This window comes from Colletotrichum phormii (genome assembly GCF_030913505.1).
Source record: "Colletotrichum phormii strain CBS 102054 chromosome Unknown BDP81scaffold_26, whole genome shotgun sequence".
NCBI lineage: Eukaryota > Fungi > Ascomycota > Sordariomycetes > Glomerellales > Glomerellaceae > Colletotrichum > Colletotrichum phormii.
Window position 1 is genome coordinate 517,549 of NW_026851468.1, and position 25,016 is coordinate 542,564.

Consider the following 25,016-nt stretch of genomic DNA (forward strand, 5'->3'; position numbering starts at 1 on the left):
GCTGGTCGCTGATTTGTGTGAAAGACATCGGCCGGTGCGGCACGGTCCATGGACGAGCACCGCTTCTAGTTTCTGGGTACGAAGACATGATGCAAAGTGTTTTGAGTACGTATTGATGTCATACAAGCAGATGAATTCTGGGGGGGTTAGGAGGATATTGCATTCACGCGAAGGTCGATAAGATTTCCATACATCCTTATGGCGAAGCCATCTCCGATATCCTGGAATTTTCAAGTGTGCCGAGACCTATCTCCGTCACTTGTGAACCTCGATGGTGTTCGCCTAAGACTGCAGCAAATGGTCGAACTTATGGTTTTTCAAGGTTCCCATATCAAATATGAATGCACGGATATAGAAATGGTCTCATCAAGGTTCCGCAAAATATTACTGACTTCTTGTAGTGTAAAGTTCTCTTGATCCATATCAAAATCGACTGTAGCGCACTTACACCATACCTCCATCTGAGCCATGAACCTCCAGTGGCATGCTTGATATATCTCAAGTACAACTCAAAATGCTACAGCGATGAAACTTTTAGATGCGTACGCACTGCAAGATTGAAGAAGCATTCATTCTCAACACCATTAAGTGACAGTCATATTTCAAATGCTAGTCCATGCCTGTTCTTTCGCAAGGACAAACTTACGGGGATGCTGTTTGGTGTCTTGGATCTCTAGGAGTGTATATGCCCGGCTTATTAAAGTAACTCAACCTTGAGTGGAAGCAACAACTAACATAACGTCATCGTCTGCAGAGTCTGACAACCCAGAGTCCAGCTGCACCCGTGGAGCATCCAACCATCGTTCTGCCAATGTCTTTCCAGTGCTGGACCAACCCCTGTTTACCGAGGTAGACAATGCAAAGATAGACTCGACCAAGACGATTTCAAATCCAGCATCCAGGCCACCGACAGTGGCGTGTGAAATAACCGGTATCAAGGTCCTAGGGCAGGCCAAGTTTGTGTTCGAGTCGGGCTTCAGTGGGAAACTTTCTGATGTCGTCTGAGGATTACTCAACGATTTCGAAACCACGCCGCTGGCGCCCGCGGAAGACAAGACCAAGGTAGAAAGCTCTTTCTGTAAAATCCCTTCGGCAGAGCCCAAGCTGGCGTCTTTCGGAATCTCGGAGATGACAGGCAGAGGCAACCCGTCAGTCTGGCCTCCCTTTTTGCGGCCGGAGATGGCGAAACCGCCCTCAATAGTGTGTAACGTCTTGAGCTTTTCGTGCACCTTAATTCTGTGTACCCGAACATGCCAGTCCGGCCATTGGTCAGACGGCGGGATCAATGTGGTGTCTACACTGACGGCTCTGTCACCCCATGGGTACCACTTTGCGCTCGCTGCTTGTACTTCTTGTGTACCAGAAGCTGTCTGTATGAACGCAGTCGAGAAGCGCACTAGATCCGATTTCCACTTTACCGCCCACGTCTCTCCGCCGTCCCGGCTCAGAGCAAGAGCATTATCGGGGGCAATTTGCTGGATAAGCGGGCCCGTTGGTACGGAGAATGTGAACGCGGATGAGTATGCGAATTTGCAGTACTTGGCTTGGTTGGCCTTCATGGGCCATGCTACGAATTGTCCTGGCGAAAGGAGGAAGTGATGGTTGCTCCCAGGATGGTTGCACACGATTTGCTGGGGGGCTGGGACGAGGGCGATCGAGTCTGTTGAAGAAAACGTGGGGTATGGCTCTTCCTCTGCAATCCAGAAGTCGTCATTCTCCGCAAGACCAACCGCAACAAGGGTCTTCAAACACCAGTAGGGAGACTGAGGTGAGTTGTAGTCTTCACACAAAAACATGTTCCTAAGATAGATGATTAGAGAAGTTTCCTGGATTGAGACCAAAGTCTAAGAACGGCCCAGGGGCTGGGGTAAGACAACTCACGGATATAACCAACCAATATTCATGGTACCATCAGGATAAAATACACCATCGGAGTTGCTTGCCCACCACCTCAGATGCCTCAAAAGAAAACCTTTGATAGCGCCAGGGGTATCGAGAGGCTTTGGCATATCGGGTACCTTTGCAAGAGCTATAGCAGCGAAATATCCTCCGCAGGCGAAGCGATAGGTCAGAGACCGACCAAATGGTATGGCAGAGCCTTGAACATCTCAGTCTCGGTCTTCGGTACAATCGGAATCCTGAAAACTCACCTTCAGAGTCAAAGTATCGCCAGAAAGTGGCACCAAAGTCTCTCGCTCTTTGGCGGTACTTCTCCACTCGTTCAGGGTCGATATCGGCAGCGAATCGAGAATAGAGCAGCTGGCTGAACTGGATTGCAAAGCTACCAGAGTAGTAGTCGGCCTGTCTGCCAATTCCTATCGCGTCACGCCTTCCAGTCTTTTCGAACTGCTCGAACTCATCCTGAGCCTGCTCCGGCGTTTGCCAGGGACCGTCTGCCGACCAGCCATCGAATCGGTAGAAGCTATCCAGGAGGGCCAAGTCTGAATTAATCTCATCGCGAACAGTCTCATACGGCACACCGCAGACTTTGAACAGAGCTAAGTTTCCAAACACCCTGAACCAACGCCAGTTGTTCTTTGGCATTTCCATTCCGTTCAAAGACCGGAGCCAGTTGGTGATGTTCTCTTTTGACTTGTCGCTCAACGGCTTGAAGATGCGATCAGGCGCGGAAAGAAGAGCAAATGCTACAATCTCGGCCTCTACCATCCGCTGATCTGGGCCAGTGATTGGTCCCCAGTACTCCGGGTGCTCTGGGTCGGTTCCTGTGACGAAGCCGTCGATCCATGGCTGGACTACTTCGGTGATTGCAGCGGACAGTGATGGATCTGAAGTGGCATCAGCTCCAAGGAGTAACGCGCCTACAGCCCATAACGGCCGGGCGAAACCTTCGAGCTGGGCAGCTGTTTCATCAAAGTGCGTTGCCGAAGTCACCGGAATTCGGATCCGGCCCTTGGACGGGGAGAAGTGGGGTAGGAGGGGCCGGAGGAGCGCGAGCGTAGCTTGGACCAAGTCCGCCCTGGTTCGGAGGGCGTTGTTGGAGAATCCTGACAGGGGTGGCATTGTGAGAGATGTTCGCGAACACGCAAGATGACTTGTGTGGAATGGAAGTGCTCGGATTCTGCCTCGAAACTCATCGGCTGGTCTTATTTTGTCTCGCGATGAATTCTGAGGCCATTGGTTCCACTGTGGCTTCGCTGGATGCGTCGGATATCGGGGGATTTGTCGGATAGCCTGCCGGGATGCATTTGATGCGCCGGCCAGAGAAGGCTGGAAAGATGTCATAGTCGCGACACTGCAATCCTTCAGGCAGTGTCAAACGTACATAGAGTTATTAATGAGCCAGCAGAAGTAGTTTCGAATGACTCTGGCTATACCTTTACAGCATGTGATACACACAAGCTACTGTACTCATGTTCGACATGGTTTTTCTACATCTGAACCAAACACGCGGGTAGTGATGATCTCCTCGTCAAGATTGGCAGGAGAAGCCAGGTGTACCCTTTCTTCCTCCCTTTGCATGATTTCGGAGTCTTACTGAGCATGCGACCATGAACATGCAGCAAATTCTTCGGTGATTTTTCACCTCGTAAGAATGCGGCCAGCCTCTCTAAGACGTCGAATGGAGAAACGACGTGCGCTCTCTTCAGTATTGAGTACTTATGTGACATTCTGAATAAGGAGTTCGTCGTCCTGGAGACTATTAACTGACCACAGACGCATGGGTCAGCTTGATGTCTCCCTGTTATGATACGGCCATCGGCAGCTGAATATTTCTTGCAGCTCTTCGGGGATTTTTCCATGCAATATTCTGCAGGTACCCGAGTCCCTGGCGCTCTCAAGATTGTTGGCCATGAGATCATGTTTCCTGTGTCACATGCATGCGCAAACTATCGGGGTTGAAGCTATTCCACATGGGTACGGGGTACATGAGAATGAGAGCTGGGCCCAGGCTTTCATGGTTGCGCTCGAGGATGACATTCTCCGCGCCATAACTTTTCGGGACCCTTGTTCGACAAGTTCTTCACGTCGAGCGAATCTGAACCTTGCAGTCAAGCAGATACAGGCGCGACAGATCAAGTTCCTCGGACTGTAATGAAGCGGCCACGATAGTCGGTCCATCATCAGTATTACCCAAATGTGTAATCCGCGCACCAAAACGAAGATACTGTAGGACGTATTCAGAGATTGTCCGACATGAATGATTGAGAACAAGGTATTTTCAGAAATACGCCTTGTCCAAGACCACGTCAGCGCAGCAGTTTAGCTCTTCCGACGTGAACCTGAGAAATGCGAAAATACAACTGAGCACCGGGGGTTTTGGACTTCACGCTCACTCGAGTTCCTTCTCGAATTCTCTCTTGCTTTCCTTCGTGGCTTCATCAACAAGACGCCGTGTTTAATGTTATACCCAGCTGTAGCAAGATCGCAGCCATGCCGAAATCATCCTTGCCCTAAATTCTTTTCGTGATTACTTAACTCTTTCTGCTTAGACAAGTGAGAGCCGACTAGCCCTCGTGTGGTGCCGGGCATCGGCTCAAAGGAGCCCGCGAGCGCTAGTGACGCACTATGGGCTTCCTCCAGTTTCTCCGCACCAACCTCGTTCCACCAAGTTGACCACCCCATGTTCCTCACCCCCGGTCTCGATATCTCCAGAGTGCGGGGGAAACTTTCCGCCTCCTCTTTGCTCGTCCGCTTGTGGGAAGGTGGATCGTGGTCAGGGGGTGGGGAGGGGGGGCAGCAGACTGAGTTCAGGAATTAGAAGAGCTTAGTGTAGAGAGTTGATGCCGTTGCCCCAAATCCCTCGGTCAATTCGAACCGAGAGCACCCCGGACGGTTCCCCTCCCCACAGCCACCCCCAACTTTCGCACCTCATAAACAAAGGAATCCTCTTTTGATCCCCTCTTGCATCGTCGCTTCGCACGATTCCATGGCCGACGATTGACACGTAACCGACGTTGAGAGGAGCCACACGGAGAAGCGCCCGCGCCGCTCGCACAAACGCCCTTGTCTGCGGCGTTCATCGGATCTTTGACTCTCGGTCACCCGCCGATCGGACCGGGCTCTCTCCGGGACGCCGCCGCCACCGCTGCTGTCAGCCTGCTGCTGAGCGCCGATCACTCGAGCCGATATGGATCTGACCACACCGGCGCCGGCTTCGGGATCGCAGCCCCCTGATGGCTCTGACGGCGATATTCCGTCCTGCCAGGGCTGTCGGCGCCGCAAGCTGCGGTGTTCCCGCGACCAGCCGATATGTTCGCACTGCAAGCGGTTGGGTAAGTTTCCAATGTGCCGTACTCATGTCGAAATGGACGTAGATAGGCATACTGATTGGATAGACTCGCCATGCGTGTACGATTTGAAGAAGAATAAGCCGGGTATCAAGCCAGGGGCGGTTGAGAGTCTGAATCGCCGAGTGGGTGAGTCTCACCCGAATCGGGAACCCTGCCATTTGAGCTCAACATTGACTGTAATGAAGAGGTTTTGGAGAATGCTCTATTGCAAAAGTCTAGTGAAGGATCCTACCCGACTTCAAATGACAACGGCAACACAGAGTCGCACAGCGCGCCGGCCGAGGCCCAGAATGTGGTCGGAATTCTCTCCTTGTTGGCGCGTGAGCTTCACAAACTCAATTCGAAGACCAAAGCTGGCTCTCAAGCCGGCACACCTGAAGGGGTAGCTGAGCATCCCGTGTTCTCTCCAACGACGTCTAGTTCTTCCAGACGAAACACCATCGATGGGATTGAAATTGTCTCACATCCGCACAATCAACCAAGAAAGCGTCGTAGGGTCGATAGCTGCGGCAACCCCAACATCGATTTGGCCTTCCCCTTAGAGGATCTGGAAAACATCACGACAAGCCTGCCATCGCCTGAACTCTTGGAGGACATCATCAACATTCACTTCAACATCATTCAGCCCTGGATTCCCATACTTCACGAGACCCAATTCCGGAGGAGGGTGCATGACCCGGAACAGCTGCCCCGCTTGGTGGTCGTTCTCCATGCCATGGTAGTTGCAGCCCTTCGATTCGTCGACAACTCGGAAATCCGACTGTCAGCACTCGAAGTAGAGCGCCGGACATCACGGTCAAGAAACATTGTCATACTCAACGCAATGGATCACCTATCGGTCGAGAATCTGCAAGCGCTGGTCATTCTAGCCTTCAACGATGTGAGTGCTGCTTGAAGCCCCCGCGTCGAGGTGTTGCCGATCCGCATTGCTAACACTCTCAAGATCGGAAACGGAGACGCGTCGAAAGCTTGGTCAATCGTCGGCTCTCTTACAAGAACCGTCGAGTACCTTCAAATGAGCATCGAAGCTGATCACCAAGATAAAGAACCTCTTCTGAAGCCATTACCGTCAATACCACCGCCCCAAAATTGGACCGAAGAAGAAGAACGGCGGCGAGTCTTTTGGAATATCTTCAACCTTGACAGGTGAGCATCTCCAAATCAGATTTTGTGTCACTGCAATATTAAACATTCCTCTTTAGATTTTGCTCAGTTACGACAGGGTAAGGCCTTGCATAAATACATGTAAAGGCAAGATAGCGAAGCTGACTTTCACAGATGGAATACAAGTCTGACATCCGACGATGTTTACCGCAGACTTCCTGCCGACGGTGGCCTTTGGCATAAGGAAGAGTCGGTGATCACTCCCTTCTTTGGCATTTGGGATCGATCAGCCGCCAAGATGGGCAACTCCATCGCCTTCTTACCAGCACATTACCCCAGTCCGGAGCAGACGGCTGATGCGCCACCGCAAACTCCTATCACTGCTCATCCTCGCAAAGGTCCCAACACCGTCGACATGACGACAGTCGGGGCCTTCGCATACTGCATAGAAGCGACCGAGTCGCTCAGTAGAGTCACGACTTACTTTCTTCAGCAGAAGATCAACTTCCAGGATAGACAGGAAGTTAGCAGCTGGCTTACTCGATTCAAAGAGTTGGACCTGCGTCTAGTGCAGTACGTATGGAGCCGCGCCATCAGGGGTTCTTCATGCTGACAAGACTTTAGCTGGAAGATGTTCCTGCCTCAGAAGTGGAAGGACTCCAACATCTCTCGCCAACCCGCTCTCATCAACATGGACCCCAACCTTACGCTCGCACACATCACCCACAACACCTCAATGATTTTACTCCACCAACGCATAGCTTATCCAGAGCCTCGATGGTCTAATATCGTAAAGCTCCCTAGCTTTTGTAGCGCTGAAACGTGCCAAGAAGCGGCAGTCGAGACAACAACCATCACGGAGAAGTACTTGAAGTACACTCCCGAAAACAGCCCAGCTACCAGCCAGTTCGCCTTTTGCGTCTTCATCAGCGCTCGAGTACTCCTCGGTAAGTAGACATCGAGTTATGTGAAGTGCAACACCGTGCTAATGCTTCCTAGTCCACTGGCGATACTACGACGCTGAGCTTGCTCCAGAATTCTGGACCCTAGTTGAGAGCATGGAAGAGATGGCCAAGCGCTGGGTCGGGCCCATCCTCAAAGAAAAGCACGCACAGTGTCTCGCTGGCAAATATGCTGCGCAGCTCCGCGACCTCCATCGCAAGTGCCAAGCAGATCCTCAATTCACCGTTGATGTGCTAGGCTACTCCAGCGGTATCAGCGGACAGGGCTGCAGTCCTGCTGCTCAGACGCCGGCATTCAGCCACCAGCAGGGAAATGCTTTGTTCGCCCAGAGCTCCATCAGGAGGGCGCCACCTGCTTCAAGTCCATTGGCACCGAGCCAGACGACGGCATTGTCGCAGCCTCGACCGCCACCTATCTTCCAGAATCAGCAGTCGCAGGGTCAGATGAGGCAGGGCTCGATGATGGGCCCTATGGGATCACCCATGCCGATGACTGGGTTCACTCCAAGAGATTCGGATGCGCCTGATGAACTCTCTGCTATCTCGCACATGCTGATGGATCAGAGATTCATGGAGATGGACAGGATCATCAGCTTCGATGACATGATGTTTACAGCGCAAACGGCGAACAGCGGCAATGCATCCATGCCAGTCAACGGCTGGGGACCTGTTGATAATTCACAGCTGGAATGAAAAAGGGTTGAAGGCGGGAGTTCGCATGCGAAAAACGATTTCATATTCTATTCGTGATACCCTCATTTAGCCTGTACATACACAAAGTACTATGAATTACACCAATCCCATCTTCAGCAGTCTGTTGCCGAACTCAATCAAGTAGTAGTCACCGTAAACCAAGCCGTGGTCCCAGTATCTCTTGTGGTCCCGCGTGTTGTGGTTCGCCGTGGCGTTCTTCAAGATGGCGTCAAAGGTCTTGCCCTCCTCAACGTCCGCAGTCGATATCTCGCCATTGCTGAACACGAACTTGGCCTTCTCCGTCGCCAGCGAGAAGTCGAGGGTATCCTTCACGATGGTGATAGCCATGTCCCGGTACCTCGCGCTTTCCTTCGCGAGACCCTGTCCTGCCAAAGCCTGGGACAGAACCAGCATGCCGTTGGCGGCGATGATACCGGCAGATGAGTCTCTCAGAGGGAACTCCTTGTTCTCGATCGGCGCATCAAAGTCCCAGAGCGGAACGTATCGGCCCTTGGTTCTGTTCTCGCCCTCAACGGGGAACTCGACGGACTTTGGTGACGTCTCCAGCCGCATGATGAAGTATTCTGCCAGCCCACGGGAAACCTCCAAAAACTCCACATCGCCGGTCCATAGGAATGTCTGAGCGTAGCCGAGAACGCCCCAGGCCTGGCCTCTCGCCCACGTTGACTCGGCGGCGTATCCCTGACCCGTTCTTCGCTCCTTGATCTCGCCGTCCTTGGGGTTAAAGTTTACGACGTGAATGTTGCTGTACATGTTCTCTTTGATGAGTCCTCTCGAGTCCTTTTCAACGCGGAGGTTTGACTTGATCAACGTCTTGGCGTGTTTTGTGGCAGCGTCCCATAGTTCCTGCTCTCCGGTATGAGATGCAGCATAGTAAAGCAAGTCCAAGTTACACATGGAGTCGATAATCACGAGGAAGTCGTCCGTCTGACTGGTAATGGTGACTCCGTGCTGTGTTAGCACGTCCCAGGACCGGATTGCTCCGACGGTCGAGTTGTACCGCGTGTAGAGAGCCTTCGCCGCGGTGATGATAGAATCCAGAGCCTGCTTGTCTTGGGCAACCTCCCATCTGACTCTCATTGACGGCTGGATCATGAATGACATGTCGTGTGTATCCGTGCGCTTTGCTGTGGTGTGGAGGGGTTCTGACCATGAGGCACCAAGCGACCATAGCTTAGACAGCAAAGCTGCCTTGTCTTGCCCACCGGGCATAGTGTGAGGGAACTTGACCAGTCTCTCAATGAGGGAGTAGATGTTGCCCGGGAAGAAACCACACGTCCAGAAGTCGGCCTCTCGCAAGATGTACTTGCCGGCTTCCGGGCCCGTCTGGAGGACGTACTCTGGGTACGCCAATGGGGGATCCTGGACGTTGTAAGAAGCTGACGTCTCATGGTGAGAGCATTGCCACTTACATTGTTGACAAGTGCATCTGCAGCTGTCCTGAAGATCTTGGCAGTGACGTTCTCCTCGAACAAGCCCCCGACTTGTTCTCGAATTGGCTTTGATTGCGCCATCTTCCGTCTCAAGGTAGTGACAGACCGGCCTCCTGATTCTGAAATGCTAGTATCGCTATCAGCATTGAGCTCGGTGGTGCTGTCAGACTCGGCATAAGTCACGTTCTTCGGGGAAGAGACGTCATCCACCGGGATGAAGCTGTGTCCACTGAGATGCGCCATATCGATAAAGAGGATTTGAGATGTTTGACTCTAACAGACACAAAGTCGTTGAAATATTCACTTACGAACTAGGTGACCCTGGAACACTCGGGGCTAGAGTCTTATAAGGACTTGTGTGAGATGGAATGCCTTGAAAGTAAGCGGAAACTCTGTGCTGGCACCAAGTGAAGGAAGCACGGTGATTTCGGCCTGTCGCTCGGGACAAGACGTTGTGTTCTTCGCAGCGGAATTGCGGCGAGATTCAAGATTGAGGCGTTCGGTCGAAGCGTCGGGTAACCAAAGTCTGGTTGGAGCGGTAATCGGGTGATGGTGCAGTCTCCAAGCGGAGGACTTGTCGTCCGGACGATCGCCCGATGCCCGAAGTCGAGATCTTGACAGCTGTGATTCTTCCGACTTGGCTTGCTGGAAGTCTAATCTTATTGCGAAAACATTGCCATCACGTTCTTGAGCTTATATAAGCGGTCATCCTCGTTATTGTTACAAGCTTGGCGATGCAAGACAATAGTTTTGATCTCCAGTGAAACTGTACGACACAGGCTGCTTGGCTGCCTACCGATCGTCGTGGAACCTCCTCACTCTGCTGCACGACCATCTGTAGGACCATTTGTACGACTTTGAAGAACCGAAGTCCTCGTTGCCATCTAGAGCGTGAGAGCTCGAAGGCTGAGATATCTGCAGTTCAATTGGGCGACCGTCCCTCTTGCAGTTCGTCTCGGTCGCAATTGCTGCTCACGTGCAGGTTTCGCTGAGTATCGGACTCTCGGTGTTATCCCCGCGAACGCCCCTCGCCTCCAAGCCGCATAGACCGGCATCTCCATTGGCAGAGCGGATTGGCATGGCTGAAGAACACGAGAACCAAGCTGTCGGTACAACTTCCCATGGAGTGCATACACGGATAGCCTCCGCGGTTGGTTGAGGTTCCAAGACCGCAGCAATGGTTTGACTCAAGTAGGTGCAGAACTCCAAGAGCTAGAGAGATAGCAACCCCGAGGCGCGACGGCAGCTCCGGGTGCCTGTCAGCAAGCCCGGAAACCACGCATTGAATCGGTTCAGGCCAGTTGCGCGGCTAGATAACAGCACATGGGACATATCATGGTCCTGGATATTCTCGTTATCCACCCAAACAAGTCCAAACAGCCGGCAACGGCAATGTTACCCGACAACGTGGTTCATCTGATATGGGCCATTCGTGCTGAACCCCTGTGACGTGAGCAGCAGTTCGGCTTGGCGGCTCGGTGGGAGTCTGGAGATCTCCACGTCCTCCACGCCATGCTGTAGGGCTGAGCAGTTCTTTCACCTTGACGCAACGCTCGAAAAAGATACCAACGTCGCGATGTCTTCGCACGCACCGCGCTGTTATCAGGCTTGTCCGGAAAACCCTCACAGGCTGACGAAAAGTTTGTCAGTTAGCTCATTTCAATAATCCCGCTCATCGTCACGAATGTTACCCCAACCAGCTAGAAGAGATTAGTTGACCCCACAAAGTGGATGTTGCACGACGTCGCGGACGCCGTCGCCAACACCCGCGTAGACCTCTCTCACCTTGGCAAAGCCCAGTATCTACCAGACTGAGGTTCTCAGCACCGGTAAGCGAGTAGGAAGAACCATGATTAGCTAAAATGAGGTAAAGCAAGAAGTTGGCAGAGCGTCGGCGAGGCCTCTGCCCAATCGCCGCCAACTTGTTTATAACGCGGCAGCGGCCCGGTCGCCGTGGAAAATGGATGGCTTCCTCCGTTCCCCAGCTCTCGGCCCGTTCTTCACTGCCGGCAATCATACCCTCACTTTGGTCTTTTCTGGCTAGCTGCAGCTCTATTCAGTTACTAGCTTCATCACCAGTATCGTCAACATGAAGACCTCTATGAACCCCATCGTTGCCTCGCTCGGGCTGGCCATCGCCCGTGGCGTCGCGAATGCCGCTCCGTCGGTCTACGCCTCCAACCACACTGCCGGTCCCGAGTTGAAGCACTGGCCGGCCGAGGCGGCCAAAGCCCTCAACACCATGATCGCGGCCAACGCCAACCAGAGCCAATACGCCGTCTTTGATATGGACAACACCAGCTACCGCTACGATCTCGAGGAGTCGCTACTGCCGTACCTCGAGAGCATTGGTGTCCTCACTCGTGACACCATGGACCCGATCCTGAAGCTCATCCCGTTCAAAGACACGGCAAACCACACCGAGACGTTGTACAGCTACTACCTCCGTCTGTGCGACATCGACGATAATGTTTGCTACCCGTGGGCTGCCCAGATCTGGAGCGATATTCCCTTGAGGGAGCTGAAGGGGCACGTGGACGATCTCATGGCCCTGAACCGTACCATCCCGACCACGTACTATGAGGGCGACGTTATCACCCCTACCGAGATCAACCCTCCCAAGATCTTTACCGGCCAGGTTGAGCTCTACAACAAGCTGATGAATAACGGCATCGAGGTCTACGTCATCACCGCCTCTGCTGAAGAGCTGGTCCGAATGGTCGCTGCTGACCCTAATTACGGCTACAACGTCAAGCCTGAGAACATCATCGGTGTCACCAGCCTCATGAAAAACCTGACCTCCGGGGACCTCACTACTAGCCGCAAGCAGATCGATGACGGCACCTACGACGAGGAGGCCAACCTCGACCTCGTGATCACTCCCTACCTCTGGACTCCTGCTACCTGGAAGCAGGGCAAGTGGGCGGCTATCCTCACTTACATCAACGAGTGGCAGGGACCTATCCTGGCTGGTGGTGATACCCCTGCCAGTGACGGCCCCATGATCTTCCACGGCGTCAACGTTGCCAAGGGCGGTATTCACCTCTGGATCAACCGCAAAGACAGCGTCATGGCGACCATGAACGAGATGATTGTGAACAACACTGCTGCCCAGAAGGCGAACAACCTTCCCGTCACCGCGGACAAGAACTGGGTTATTGTTACTCCCACCGAGATTCAGTAAATTTGGGAAGAAAAGATAGATGCAGCCGCAAAGGCGTAACAGAACTAGATGATCAATGTAATGTTTTACCATGCCCAACCCTATCATCGTTCGTCTTCGGTACTTCTCAAGATCAAGTTTGTATTACATGTGGCGAATGCGACTACCAGAGCTCCGAGCCCAGAGTGAGATATTGCAGTCCCACGAACCGTCAAAGCCAACCATTACCCGTGAACTTCAGTAAGCACTTGTCTTTACTTCACAACCACCATATAGACAGGCTTTTACTCTCTACAATCTCAAGATCAACTCTTAACTGTTTAAGAGAGTCGACCCTGGGTCGGGCCAAAAGGCAAAACAGGAAGCGGTGCTTCTAAGGGCAAAAGTGTGGACGATCTGGGAATCGAACCCAGGACCTACCGCATGCTAAGCGGTCATTATACCACTAAACCAATCGCCCATCCTATGATCTAGCCCGGACTTGAACCGGAGACCTTCAGTGTTCCAGGTGAAGCGCAAGATGCGATCCCGATGTTAGACTGACGTGATAACCAACTACACCACCAGACCATGTGTTTGATGCAGGGATCCTGCGAATGAGGGACCAAGTCACTTGCGGGTCACTTATTGTGGGAAAGGTCCAATTTCTGTGGGGTTGACAAACTTCGATCCACTCGGAATCAGCCCAAGGCGGCCAAGCATCGTCTGTTTCTCACAAGATGGAGGCAGCATGTTTCTGGATGAAGTTAAGAGACGAAGTCAGTTTAAGAGCGATGCGTGTTGATAGAGTTTGAGATCTGTGCGGCGCTAGAGAGCTGTAAGCAGTTTCAAGAAGACTGTTCTTTTAAACGCCCAGCCCAGTCCAACCTTGCCAGGTCAAGCCGCCAGGGGTGACATGAAGAGCGGTCTAGACTTCTCGTGTTGCAATTTAGTCTCGCCTTGCTTCTCTTTCTCTTGGCTTATCCACACATGCAAGCCGTGCCCGGGTAAAGGACTGCAGACAAGGGACTGGGACAGATTTGCTCTGTGCCGCAAGCTAGACCAGGCAGGCCCACCTTGTTTGCTACATGTTTGCAGCTGAAGACAGCAATCCAACCAATGTCGCCGGGTCCGAAAAGGCGTCTTGCACGAATCCATCTTGGCCTGCATACTTTTTCATGGTTCTAACCACTGCCGAGGCCAGTCAAAAGGCCTCAACTTGCTGTTGGCTGTTAGATGGCGGATACGCCATGTTCCCATTCGTCAGCAAAACACCCGTTGTATAGCTAAAGCGCCATGGTGATGCTGTACAATCTGGAAGTGCTCGTGTTGGAAGCGCCGTTGGCATTTAATCTAATTCTTCCTGCGTCCTGTTCAGAAAAGACGGCGGAGTTCCCTTGTAGTCTTGGTCGTTTCCCCCTCACTCCTCTTGTGAAAACTCAACTTTTCGGGTATCCTCTTCCTGGAAGCTCCATGTTACCATGAACGTCACACTCTTGAGTCGCGGGGATGACTCCGATCGGAAAGCCATGATGATGGTGTTAGTTGGATCTGCAGGGGTTCTCACTTTCTGCAACGTAAGCCTCATAATCTGTGCCAAACCCAGGTGTACGCAGCTGACTGAAGAAGCTTTTGTTCCAATATCTCAGTTCCCCTCTCAAACACATCCCGGGGCCATGGCACACCCGATTCACTAGGCTAAGATTAAAGCTGAGTCGGTTGGGCGGAACCCGCATGACCTACGTACACCAACTCCACCAAAAGTATGGAAACATTGTCAGAATCGCACCAAATGAAGTATCATGCATCGATATCCAGTCAGTTTCCCAAGTCTATAAGATAAGCGGTGGCTTTGAAAAGGCGCAATGGACTGGCGACTACACAAAGAAGCTTCCAGCTCTATCCCTGTCCATGATTCTGAACAGCGAAGAGGCAAAGCAGCGGCGAAGACTTCTGCAAGGCTCTTTCACTCTGTCATCGCTGCGCAAAAATTGGGAGTCGACTATCAGGAATAAGATTGAGATTGCAGTCACGAGGATTAAGACGGAGGCTTTGGCGGGCTCGTCAAACTCTCATAAGTGGTGGACGTTTATGGCTGCTGATATTATCAGTCAGCTCTCGTTTGGGCAATCCTTGGGGCTGCTGGAATCTGGAAAGGTATGAAAGACTTTTTACATATTTTGTACCTCGATAATGACATGCTAACTGCTTGATTGATCTCACAGAGCACAATTTATATGCGTGCTATTGAAAATGCTCTGATAGCGGACGTTATTCAGTGCGAGATACCTTTACTCGCTTCTCTATCTCAGCTCATACCCAGATCACTACTCCAGACTTTCTCTCGACAGCTTGAGCAGGTCAGAGTCGGTGGTGCTGACGGAGTAAAGAGCTTGAAACAGAAAGGGTCATCGTCAACTCCAAGTATATTCAAGGTGATGATTACAGAATGCGAGATGGAAAGACTCTCTTGGTTGACTACGGAAGCCGTCAGCATGGAGGGTGCAGGTATGATGGTCGCAGGAACAGACACAACCGCGGCTGTCCTGACGTATCTCGTCTGGTCGGTGTTGAGACAGCCAGATTTGCAGAAACGGCTTGAGGATGAGATCGCGCCTCTAGGCGATGACTTTGACGATAAGCGGCTTGAGTCATGCCCTACTCTAAGTGCTATCATAGAGGAGACTTTGCGCTTGTATCCCGCTGTTCTCTCATCTCTGCCTCGGCTTGTTCCTGAAGGGGGCACTACTCTCTCATCGCACTTTGTGCCCGCAAATACTATCATCTACAGCCCGGCGTACAGCTTGCAGCGCAACTCTGAAATTTTTCAGGATCCTCATCAGTAAGTTCACCCTCGAAGATTCATATGATAAGGCTCTTGTTGACCCAAGACTTTCTAGATTTGATGTTGATAGGTATCTTGACCCGACCAAAGTCTCCCTCCGGCAGAGACAGGCATACATCCCATTGGGAGCTGGAGCCAGAGTCTGCATTGGTCAATACCTGGCAATGATGGAGCTCCGGCTTGCCACTGCCGTGTTTTTCAAAAGCTGTCATGGGGCGAAATTAGACCCCAACATGCCAGCTGACAGTATGCAAATGATGGATTACGTTCTTCTCTCGCCAAAGAGGAAGCGTTGCGATATTATGTTGACCTAGGAAGGCATGCTCAAGGGATGCCGGCTACTATGGATATTCCAAGCTCTCTCAGCGTGAACTCAATCCATCCATGGCAAGAGGGTCTACAAATTCCCGGGTTTGAGACAGATAGTACAAACACCTAGATGCATTTGTTATGTATGGGTTGTTTCTACAGTTAAGCATCTCGTTGTTGAGACTGAGTTTAGATCCATGTCACCAAGGTCAATGGAAAAGGTCGTAGATAATGTTCCAGGCCTGCGCTAAGTTACCTTACCCAGAGAGGACTTTCAATGATAGACTAAGTGATTTACGGTAAAGCGCCACAGTTATGGCCATGCAATCCCCAAGAAATAATGACGTCGTCGAGCCAGAACCGGCGTCATCGCTTAAGAGTTGGGTTCCAAAAGGTGACAAATGCTCGGCTTCATCACAGGCATCTTAAGTCCAACACTCCAGTCGTGACAAAGGCCCTATAATCAAGTTCCCCGGGGCTTTTGGATCCATATATACTCCATCCATCATCGCCTCGGCTATATGGCATGTAGCCGACGACACTTTAAAACACAACGATCTAGACTAATACTGCATCAAAATCAATATCATTTCAACCTTCGAGTCGACACCATGACAACCTCGACAGATAACCTAAGATTCACCTGCGCTGTTATCACCGGCGGCGGCGGTGGCATCGGCAAGGTGATGGCCCAACACTTCATTTCCAAGGGCAAGAAAGTCATCATCGCAGGACGGACCGAATCGAAGTTGCAAGAGACAGCCAAAGAAATTGGAGCTGCCGACTATTACGTGCTCGATACGGGCAAGGTTGAACAGATTCCCGACTTTGTGAAACGCATCACCAAAGATCACCCTGAACTAGACTGTCTCGTCAACAACGCCGGGGTGCAGCGCCCCCTAGAGATTCTCAAGGACGACGATTTCCTCTTGAAGGCGGACCAAGAGATCGACATCAACATCCGAGGCCCAATGCATTTGGCTTTAGGTTTGCTACCACACCTGCAGACAAAGGAATCCGCCCTCATCATCAACGTTTCGAGCGTCCTTGGTTTCATACCATTCTCCATCATCAATCCCGTCTACAACGGCACCAAGGCCTGGCTGCACTTTTGGAGCATGAATCTCCGCACACAGCTAAAGACCGGCGGATCACAAGTCAAAGTTGTGGAAATTGCGCCACCAACGGTCGCGACTGACCTGCACCGAGAGCGAACCGATCCAGACGACAACAAGAAGGCGAATAATCCCGACGCACTCAGCGTAGATGAGTTTATGGAGGAAGTGGCTAAGAAGTTGGAAGACGGCGTCGAGACCATCGGGCCGGGAATGGCTGGAGAGGTCATTGATAGATGGTATGGTGCATTCGGCGAGCAGTATGCAAAGGCAGCTAGAAGCAAATAGTTGGCCATTCCTCAAAGCGAAAAGTGGTTATGTGCCGACCTGGACACGAATTTTCAACCTAAAATTGCGTCCCTGATTCAGGATATGAACGTCTCACCGGAACTCTACACAGAGTATAACGGACAATGCGAAATGATGCCTCGAAGGAACATCACGATATTGTGACATGATACGGGCCAATCAACTGCAAGTTCGGTAGGAGACATTTGATTCGTGAGCTGGCTCAATCACCCCGCAGAGCGATGTAAGATTATGGCGCTGACGACGTATTTCCCGCAAAGCTCTGAAATCCTCGCTTCCATACCTCGTCATGGAGCATCGATGCGCTCCTTGCGCAAGTCTTACTATTGAGGCCTTGATTGAGCTTGCCCAGGTTGAGTTCCAAGCTCACGCGTTTCCCAAAGAAGCATTCTACCGACACCATGAATCATTCGACGCGTTGGAAGAGGCCGCACGTGATGGCTGCGATCTATGCCAACTCATCCTCAAGTGCTTCATACATACGCCCTGTGATGTCCCAGGGCCTTTGGAGTGGCCCAGAGAATGGGATGTTGACCTTTGCCCTCTTGAGGAAGGTCAGCAGCGTTCCATGCACTCCATCGCCAAGCAACTGCAGCCTTCGGACATCAAGCTTTCCATAAACGCCACGCACTTGTATGGCCGGCAACTCATTGATGAGGCTCTGGTATTTGACGAGATAATGGTGCAAGTTGGCGCTCCGTATATGGACGATGATGATGGGTACGACATATGGGGCTGTCCAGTCCTCCTACTTACTCTAAGCACATCTGGGGGTATGCAATGTCGAATATCAGAACTTATGTACCGCACTATGCGAGACGTGGACTGATGCTGATGAGTCTACTGCAGATACCAGCCCGCGCATCGCCGGTTTCCGAATCGGTCATTTTGAGACTGATGAGGACCTTGGATCTTGCCGGAACCATATGCTTGCGAGGCAATGGTTGACGGACTGCCGCAATTCACACAAGAATTGTCTACTAAGCCAGGAGCACGATCTGCCTACTAGAGTGATCGACGTAGGAGAGTTTCTGGATTCTGAGGACGTCCGTTTGACCCTGACTAAGGGCGCGAAAGGCCACTACGTTGCTCTAAGTCACTGCTGGGGTGGTGCAATATCCCCTCCCTTGACGGCCGAAACCTTGGGGCCTTTCCAGGATTCCATCACTGTAACGACGTTGGCCCAGAATTTCCAAGACGCAATTGCGATAACTCGTCACCTGGGGCTTCGTTTCCTTTGGATAGACTGCCTCTGTATCCAACAAGATTCAAAATCGGACTGGGAGAACGAATCCAAAAGAATGGGGTTGGTTTACCGCAACTCAACCGTCACAATCTCTGCAATGGTATCAGCAGGAAGCAAAGATGGAATCCTGGGATCGAGTCACACTGATTCTCCGAAGAGTAAACGTGCCACGATCAACATTTGGAACCGTCAATACAATCAAGTAGTTACTATCCGGCGAAAAGATCCAAACGGAGAGGACCTCCGTGGTCTCGATCTAAACAGTGCGTTGCAAACGCGAGGCTGGACACTTCAAGAGTACATGTTGTCGCCAAGGCATATCTTATATGGCCGAAGCATGATTTACTGGCGGTGCCCACATCACTTCGTCTCACCAGATGGCCTTCCCTTCGGTAACAGATCACCGCAGTCTGCCTACAAAGACCTCTCGCAGGTCCTTCATTCTGGGGTCCTCGCCTCTTCTCCTCCCGGACCCTCGGAAACAAATGTCATTCTATGTGATTACTACGAATTAGTCAACGCCTATAGCCAAAGGAAGCTCACCTATGGTTCTGACAAACTGCCCGCATTCTCGGGTATTGCACAACGTCTGCATCCAGTTATTGGAGGAGACTACTTGGCCGGTCTCTGGACTTCGGACTTTCGACGCGGGCTTCTGTGGACCCGTGAGGGAAACTTCTGCCACCACGAGAGAGATAATTACCGCGCCCCTTCATGGTCATGGGCTGTGACTGACGATATGTTACTCTTCGAGGAATCGACAATACTAGGATCGAGTCCTTCTAGTGCTCAACTCTTGGAGTACATCGTTCACCCGAGGGTTCCCGATAATCCATTCGGGGAGATTCTGTTCGCGAAGCTCGTCCTCAAGGCTTTAACCATGCCTTTAGTTCGTAGCCGCCAGATTATTAGTACATACCACGAAACTGCCACCATAGGACATGCCGACTTCGACGAGCCGGCAGGGGCTGAGGACATGGTCAAGATGGGGCATCCAAGTCTCTTCAGTATCAAAGCCGATGATGGGCCCTATGTCGTCTCGATCGTCACTGGGCCGGGAAACGAGTCGGATTGGGAGCTAGATACGGCTGTCTACCGCGACGACAAGTACACGTTGATGCTGGTTCATACTGACGATACTAGCGAAGAAGAACCTGGATGGTCCAAATCTGAGACACTTTGCCTGATCATTCAACAAACGACTGACAAAGCCGACGAAACTTACGAAAGAGTGGGATTCGCCCGAATACATAGGCCCAAGTTGGCCTGGCTCAAGACGTGGGATTGGCAGGTTTTGACGCTGGTCTAGTTGAGTTGTTATGGCTTTTAGTCGTGTAGCCCTACCTGCTTTGGTGTTGATAGAGCATATTCATGATCCATCGCATTCTAAGTTGAGCGCGTGTCAGTAAGGTAACATCCAGACCAAAGTACATGTATGTATCCAGTCAAGACAGGGCGCATGAGTCGTGCAAACCCGAGCAAACGAATCTCATCTCAACCCCACCATCACGAACCTTGTCAAACGCCCGCCTAGATTTCCTATTTCACTCAATCTTCCCATACCACCCTAGCCGCAACCCGGATACGACTCCTACTTAACTGCGGGGAAAACATTAGCATTTACCGGCCTTTAAACCAGTTTAAGCCCATGGACCATCTGATGCGGCCCGGGTGGAGCCAGGCACATCTGCACAACCGCTGCACGATGTCGCATTTAGTTTATAAGCGCCCGAGTCCGAGTGGTCGTGTCCATCAATGGGACGTTTACCCCGATAAGTTGACTCTGCCTGCCCGTTTTCCCCGCGTTGTTTCCCCGACTCATCCATCATGTGGCTTTCCCTTACCCCTGGGGAACCGGTGGAGATCTTGGAATTGCCGGAACGATATTTCAATGGTGCGCATAGAATCGTGATGACCTCACCTGGGCCGAGGGTGTCATTGAGCCAACTCCGGGGATAACGGGGCCGTGCGGGGAGACGGTTGCCTTTTCGCATTCGGAAAATGGCCTGTGATTGAGCTATAAACATGAATTTCCCAAGGCAGAACGCGAAGTTGTTGTGGGAAGAGTTGTGGTAGTTGCGAACCTCTGAGATTCTCAATCCGACCTCAACGGATCATCAACCATGGCCTCCGTCACGTTCATTCTCCTGACAGCGCTCGCCGCCCGCGCCTCGGCCAAGACCCATAAGACGCCGACACCGCAGATGGGATGGAACAGTTACAACTACTACAACTGCTACCCCAATGAGACGTTGATCAAGGAGAACGCACACGCCTTGATCAACACGGGTCTAGCCGACGCCGGGTACACCACCGTGACCACCGACTGCGGCTGGCCGGCCAAGGAGCGCTCTGCTGACGGCGAGCTCGTGTGGAACCCGGAGCTGTTCCCGTCCGGAGGCGGCAAGGAACTCGGTGATTACATCCACAATCTCGGCCTTAAGTTCGGTGTCTACTCTGGCGGCGGGTACTACCAATGCGGTTCCACAGACCAGCCCGCTTCCCTCGGTGAGCAGGAATCACCCGGAAACTCAATTATTAACGTAGTCCTAATATGGTTGTCAGATCACGAGTTCACCGATGCCAAGTCATTCGCCGACTGGGGTGCGGATTCTCTGAAGTACGTTACCAGGTGATGGATCTCTTGAGAAGTCCAGCTACTAACACGAGGTGCGCTTCAGATACGACAACTGCTATGCGGTCGAGCCCACGGTTATGGTCGACTTCGTTTCCGAAGAAGCCATTTCACCGGATCGCTTCGTGACGATGGCAGATGCACTGAATACAACGGACCGAGACATCCTCTACCAAGTCTGCCAATGGGGCACTGGAACAGACCTTGGCATCTGGTGCGTTGTTAACAACAGCTAAAATCTCCCTAGCATTCCCTAGAAACTGACTTGAAGACTAGGGCACCCAAGATTGGCAATAGCTGGAGAATCAGCAACGATATTTACAACGGCTGGCGCAGCATTTGGCGGATCACGAACCAAGTTGTTCCGTTTTACAAGTACACCGGCCCGGGTGCTTTCCCCGACATGGACATGTTGCTGTGAGTAGAAAACCTGTGCCCATTCCACAGGAGTGCATCGTTGTAATTCCGGCGCTGACAACATCATCCCAGCATTGGTCTCAGCGCCCTGTCGCTTGAGGAGGAGAAGTTCCACATGGGAATGTGGGCCATCAACAAGTCTCCCCTTACCCTCGGTGCCCCCGCTATCCCCGGTCTTGTCGCGGAATCAGCCCACGAAATCCTCGTAAACAAGGAAGTCATCGCCCTCAACCAAGACTCCCTCGCCAAGCAGACAGAGCTTGTCCGTCGCTACACAGAGGAGGAGTGGGACGTCTGGGCCGGTGAGCTCTCTGGCTCCCGCCTCGTGGTCGGCCTGGCGAACTGGAAAAACGATTCCCAGGCCGTGAGCGTCGATCTCGCGGCGGTCCTGGGCGTCGCCTCGGCCAACGCCCGCGACGTATGGGCGGCGAGTGACATTGGCTCCATCTCGGGCACGTACGAGACAACGGTGAACGGCCACGAGCTCAAGTTACTCGTGCTCTCGGACCTCTCCACAACTGCACCCGCCGTAGACGCGTCAGCCGGATATTACACGGCCACTGATGCCGCGCTGTCTGGCTCAGCCTCCAAGGTTACTTGCGCAGAGGGTCAGTGTCTCCCCAGCACCACAAAGGTGGGGAGTATCGGGTCAGGGGCCGCGGTCAAGTTTGAGGGCATTGTGGCCAAGTCAGAGGGCAAGAAGCTGCTTGGCGTCGACTTTATCAACTATGAGATCGCCCTCGACTCCGCATGGCAGTTTGGTTCCAACACCCGCAACTTGACCATCTCCGTCAATGGTGGTACCGAGAAGCGGTGGGCCTTCCCCATCTCCGGCGGCAACTGGTTCGATACTGGCCGCTTGCTCGTCGAGGTTGATGGCTTCAAGGGGGATAGCTCGAACACTGTGGAGTTCAAGTCGTTTGGAAGTGCTTGGGCCCCCGACCTGGTTGGTTTCGAGGTTTTCGAGGCCAGCTAGATTCTCACGTAAACATTGTGGAATAGTCATTCGTAGGCGAGATTATGAGAAAAATACAATCTTAGATCCTTACAGTGAGATCTCCCTGTACATTCAGGAGGCTTGATATTAATCAGTCTCGCCCATATACTCAAGGACTAGTATATACAAAAGAAAAGAGGCGTTGTGAGTATAGCACAGGGGTATTCGTAACGAAAAAGAGCCTTGATCATCGCATGCCAGAACAGAGTCCGCAAGCATCCATCCCAACCATTACCATCAATTACATAGCCGCATCAACTAGTCTCTCATCTCCTTCTTCTCCATTGACCGAGGATGTCCAGGGTTGCTGGTCAACGAGTCTTCATCATCAACCCTGTAGAATGAGTTTCCGCTCGCCGCATCATCGTGACGACCGCTGAAAGATGAGGCAGGGTTCGACTTTGAGGAATGCGACTCGACGGAAACTTCAACATCGACTCTTCGGTGGATACCGGTCCTGGCTTCCCGGATGGCTGCGAGGTCCTTGTCCTCAGGGACGGCTCCGACGCTGGCGCGGTGGAAGCTCTTGAGACCTCCGGTTTCGTGGTGGCCGTTGTGACCGTTGCCAAGGCCGGTTGGGTTCGTATGATGCCCCCGGGAATGACCCTGGGAATAGGAGAGTGAGTTAAACCTGAATCCGCTATCTTGGTCCTTAGCGAGGCGTGTGATCAAAGAGGCCATTGACATTTCGATGTTGAGCTTGACCATGTAGGCGACGGGGTGGAATTGGATGTAGACAACTTGATTAGGAAGTGACATGAGACCAATGAGCATAGCCTGGATACATGTTATTAGTCTGGTGAGGATTTCATATTGGTGTCATAGCGTCGAGACTTACATCCATGGCAATTGAGAGAACCATCAGCTTTGCGTTGAAGCCGACCAGAGGCTTGTACTTAACCAAGCCATGCTGGTTCAGGAGGCGGGCCTTGACGACGTGGAGGAAATACCAGTTGAGGCCAGCGTCGACGATGAGAATGAGGATTTTGGAGAGACGGTCCCAGTAGTGATTGATGTTGACGTATCTGCCAGCATATGTTAGGAAGTGGACAAGAAGGCACAACCTCAGGGCAGTTTGACTTACGTCTGGCTAGCAGGAGGGTCAAGATGGGACGGAATCCAGATGCAGAAGACGGCGATGTTGATCAAGGTAATGACCACAGCCGTTCCCCATTTGAACATGCGAATAGTCTTTTGACTTTCCGCAATGACGGCGATACGGTTGATGATGATTTGCATCAGCAACTGGATCTCCCACACCCACAAGAATAGGATGAAGAATAAGACCGGCACTCTTTGGCACCAGTGATGTTAGCTCAGACTTGGCACAAATACTGCATTGCGATGCTCACGTTGGCCCCAATATCCCATCTAAGAACAACCATCCGATGACGGCAATGACGAGGTTGGCGATGATTTCACCCCACATCATGTAGATGTATGTGCTTCGAAGGGGATTGCGATTCCGCCTCGTCTGCTTCATGGCCTCCCATACTGTCAAGAAACCAAAGCCGATAGTGAAGCCCGCGGCCAGCGAGGCAATCTGATAGTCGGTCTTTGTTGTCGACATCGTGAACTGTGATTAAGGAGGTAAAGGTGTTGAATTCGATTCGTTCGTACTGTGTACCGTATCCGAGGTGTTCGAGGCTCGGTCCGGTCCTCTCAGGAAAGGCTCCTTGATTTACCAGATTTGGTATGTGGGGAAGGAGACGAGAGGGGAGCAAGATGTCGTCTAGTTCAAACTCAAAAAAGCCCTACTAGACCGTCGAGAAGGGGGAAACGGGCATACTTTTAAGAATCAACGATGGGCGTCCACAACCCGGAGCAGATGACCCTCGTCAAGCTCGGCTACCCACTTCTTTCGCGGCCCGTCAGTTAAGAAATTTCTTCTTCTCCAGTACTGTGGCAATAATAACAGGCTAACAGCCAGGCAGGCTTTGGTTTCGCGATCCCAAACGGTAGAGGGTGGCTAGGCCGCGACAGGTAATCGAGTCCTCCAGCCGGCGCGGCGACCAGACCGGGCGAAGAACCCACATGGTGGTGACACTTGTTAGTGCCACCCTTTAGCCTACGCCACACGCACCACAAACATGTAGCAGAGGTGCAGAGGTCGCACTCCAAGACTTACTCCTAGTCTATTACTGTTACTATGGGCAGGGAAGGTGGGGGACTATGAGACGACAGGTCCTGCAAAAGGAGCCAATCGGCACCCCCTTCTCGTAGCTCTCTTGCCCAGTTGAGACACTTGATGGACGGTGATGTCTTCATCCGTCAATGGTTTGGGTTGCATAGGATGGCAGGAAGTTTGACAATACTACCAGATAGCGAAGTCCATCCCATTGCTCCGAGAAAAAGAAGATCAACAGGCACGACCGGCCCCCAAGAGACATGTCTCTCGATGTGCCGTCATTTCTTCATGGTGCAAATGCCGGGGAGGAAGGTTTGCTGAAGAGAAAGTGAACCCAGGCGTCGATCTTGAGAGGGTCAGTCACGCAAGAAGGGATCCTCCTTACCATCCGCGAGAGCGGAAAGCAGG

General features: G+C 52.1%; 9 protein-coding genes and 2 non-coding genes across 11 annotated transcripts; 6 read left to right on the top strand and 5 right to left on the bottom strand.

Moving 5' to 3' along the window:
* Positions 1 to 329: 329 nt before the first annotated feature.
* Positions 330 to 3,044, bottom strand: BDP81DRAFT_358330 (uncharacterized protein). The gene is made up of 3 exons (XM_060586355.1): positions 2,151 to 3,044; positions 1,882 to 2,098; positions 330 to 1,800 (listed from the first exon to the last, which is right to left on the bottom strand). The coding sequence occupies exons 1-3, from the start codon at positions 3,019 to 3,021 to the stop codon at positions 708 to 710; spliced, it is 2,181 nt and encodes a 726-aa protein (XP_060440037.1). The 5' UTR covers positions 3,022 to 3,044; the 3' UTR covers positions 330 to 707.
* Positions 3,045 to 5,089: 2,045 nt separating this feature from the next.
* BDP81DRAFT_398997 (uncharacterized protein) lies at positions 5,090 to 8,011 on the top strand (the record flags this gene model as incomplete). The annotated part of the gene is made up of 8 exons (XM_060588529.1): positions 5,090 to 5,234; positions 5,298 to 5,378; positions 5,438 to 6,132; positions 6,196 to 6,398; positions 6,455 to 6,475; positions 6,531 to 6,929; positions 6,981 to 7,303; positions 7,356 to 8,011. 8 exons carry the CDS (start codon positions 5,090 to 5,092, stop codon positions 8,009 to 8,011), a joined length of 2,523 nt encoding a protein of 840 aa, XP_060440038.1.
* Positions 8,012 to 8,107: 96 nt separating this feature from the next.
* BDP81DRAFT_454089 (unsaturated glucuronyl hydrolase) lies at positions 8,108 to 9,708 on the bottom strand (the record flags this gene model as incomplete). The annotated part of the gene is made up of 2 exons (XM_060592897.1): positions 8,108 to 9,394; positions 9,445 to 9,708. The coding sequence occupies 2 exons, from the start codon at positions 9,706 to 9,708 to the stop codon at positions 8,108 to 8,110; spliced, it is 1,551 nt and encodes a 516-aa protein (XP_060440039.1).
* Positions 9,709 to 11,554: 1,846 nt separating this feature from the next.
* On the top strand, positions 11,555 to 12,649 carry BDP81DRAFT_398999 (phosphorylcholine phosphatase; the record flags this gene model as incomplete). Its single annotated transcript, XM_060588530.1, has 1 exon — positions 11,555 to 12,649. The coding sequence occupies one exon, from the start codon at positions 11,555 to 11,557 to the stop codon at positions 12,647 to 12,649; it is 1,095 nt and encodes a 364-aa protein (XP_060440040.1).
* A 367-nt stretch (positions 12,650 to 13,016) lies between these two features.
* Positions 13,017 to 13,088, bottom strand: BDP81DRAFT_t317. The gene has a single exon. It is a non-coding gene; the product is annotated as a tRNA-Ala (tRNA).
* A 6-nt stretch (positions 13,089 to 13,094) lies between these two features.
* Positions 13,095 to 13,198, bottom strand: BDP81DRAFT_t316. Its single transcript has one exon. It is a non-coding gene; the product is annotated as a tRNA-Val (tRNA).
* A 941-nt stretch (positions 13,199 to 14,139) lies between these two features.
* Positions 14,140 to 15,766, top strand: BDP81DRAFT_464993 (cytochrome P450 3A17; the record flags this gene model as incomplete). The annotated part of the gene is made up of 4 exons (XM_060594218.1): positions 14,140 to 14,184; positions 14,237 to 14,764; positions 14,833 to 15,449; positions 15,508 to 15,766. 4 exons carry the CDS (start codon positions 14,140 to 14,142, stop codon positions 15,764 to 15,766), a joined length of 1,449 nt encoding a protein of 482 aa, XP_060440041.1.
* A 406-nt stretch (positions 15,767 to 16,172) lies between these two features.
* BDP81DRAFT_438563 (short-chain dehydrogenase) lies at positions 16,173 to 17,341 on the top strand. The gene has a single exon (XM_060591327.1). It carries the CDS (start codon positions 16,283 to 16,285, stop codon positions 17,162 to 17,164), a length of 882 nt encoding a protein of 293 aa, XP_060440042.1. The 5' UTR covers positions 16,173 to 16,282; the 3' UTR covers positions 17,165 to 17,341.
* Positions 17,342 to 17,445: 104 nt separating this feature from the next.
* Positions 17,446 to 19,992, top strand: BDP81DRAFT_358346 (heterokaryon incompatibility protein-domain-containing protein). The gene is made up of 2 exons (XM_060586356.1): positions 17,446 to 17,958; positions 18,035 to 19,992. Exons 1-2 carry the CDS (start codon positions 17,475 to 17,477, stop codon positions 19,738 to 19,740), a joined length of 2,190 nt encoding a protein of 729 aa, XP_060440043.1. The 5' UTR covers positions 17,446 to 17,474; the 3' UTR covers positions 19,741 to 19,992.
* Positions 19,993 to 20,554: 562 nt separating this feature from the next.
* Positions 20,555 to 22,459, top strand: BDP81DRAFT_330893 (alpha-galactosidase; the record flags this gene model as incomplete). Its single annotated transcript, XM_060585456.1, has 5 exons — positions 20,555 to 20,939; positions 20,997 to 21,051; positions 21,113 to 21,280; positions 21,343 to 21,483; positions 21,556 to 22,459. The coding sequence occupies 5 exons, from the start codon at positions 20,555 to 20,557 to the stop codon at positions 22,457 to 22,459; spliced, it is 1,653 nt and encodes a 550-aa protein (XP_060440044.1).
* Positions 22,460 to 22,738: 279 nt separating this feature from the next.
* Positions 22,739 to 24,050, bottom strand: BDP81DRAFT_330801 (uncharacterized protein; the record flags this gene model as incomplete). The annotated part of the gene is made up of 4 exons (XM_060585449.1): positions 22,739 to 23,257; positions 23,319 to 23,505; positions 23,565 to 23,774; positions 23,833 to 24,050. 4 exons carry the CDS (start codon positions 24,048 to 24,050, stop codon positions 22,739 to 22,741), a joined length of 1,134 nt encoding a protein of 377 aa, XP_060440045.1.
* Between the last annotated feature and the right edge of the window lie 966 nt (positions 24,051 to 25,016).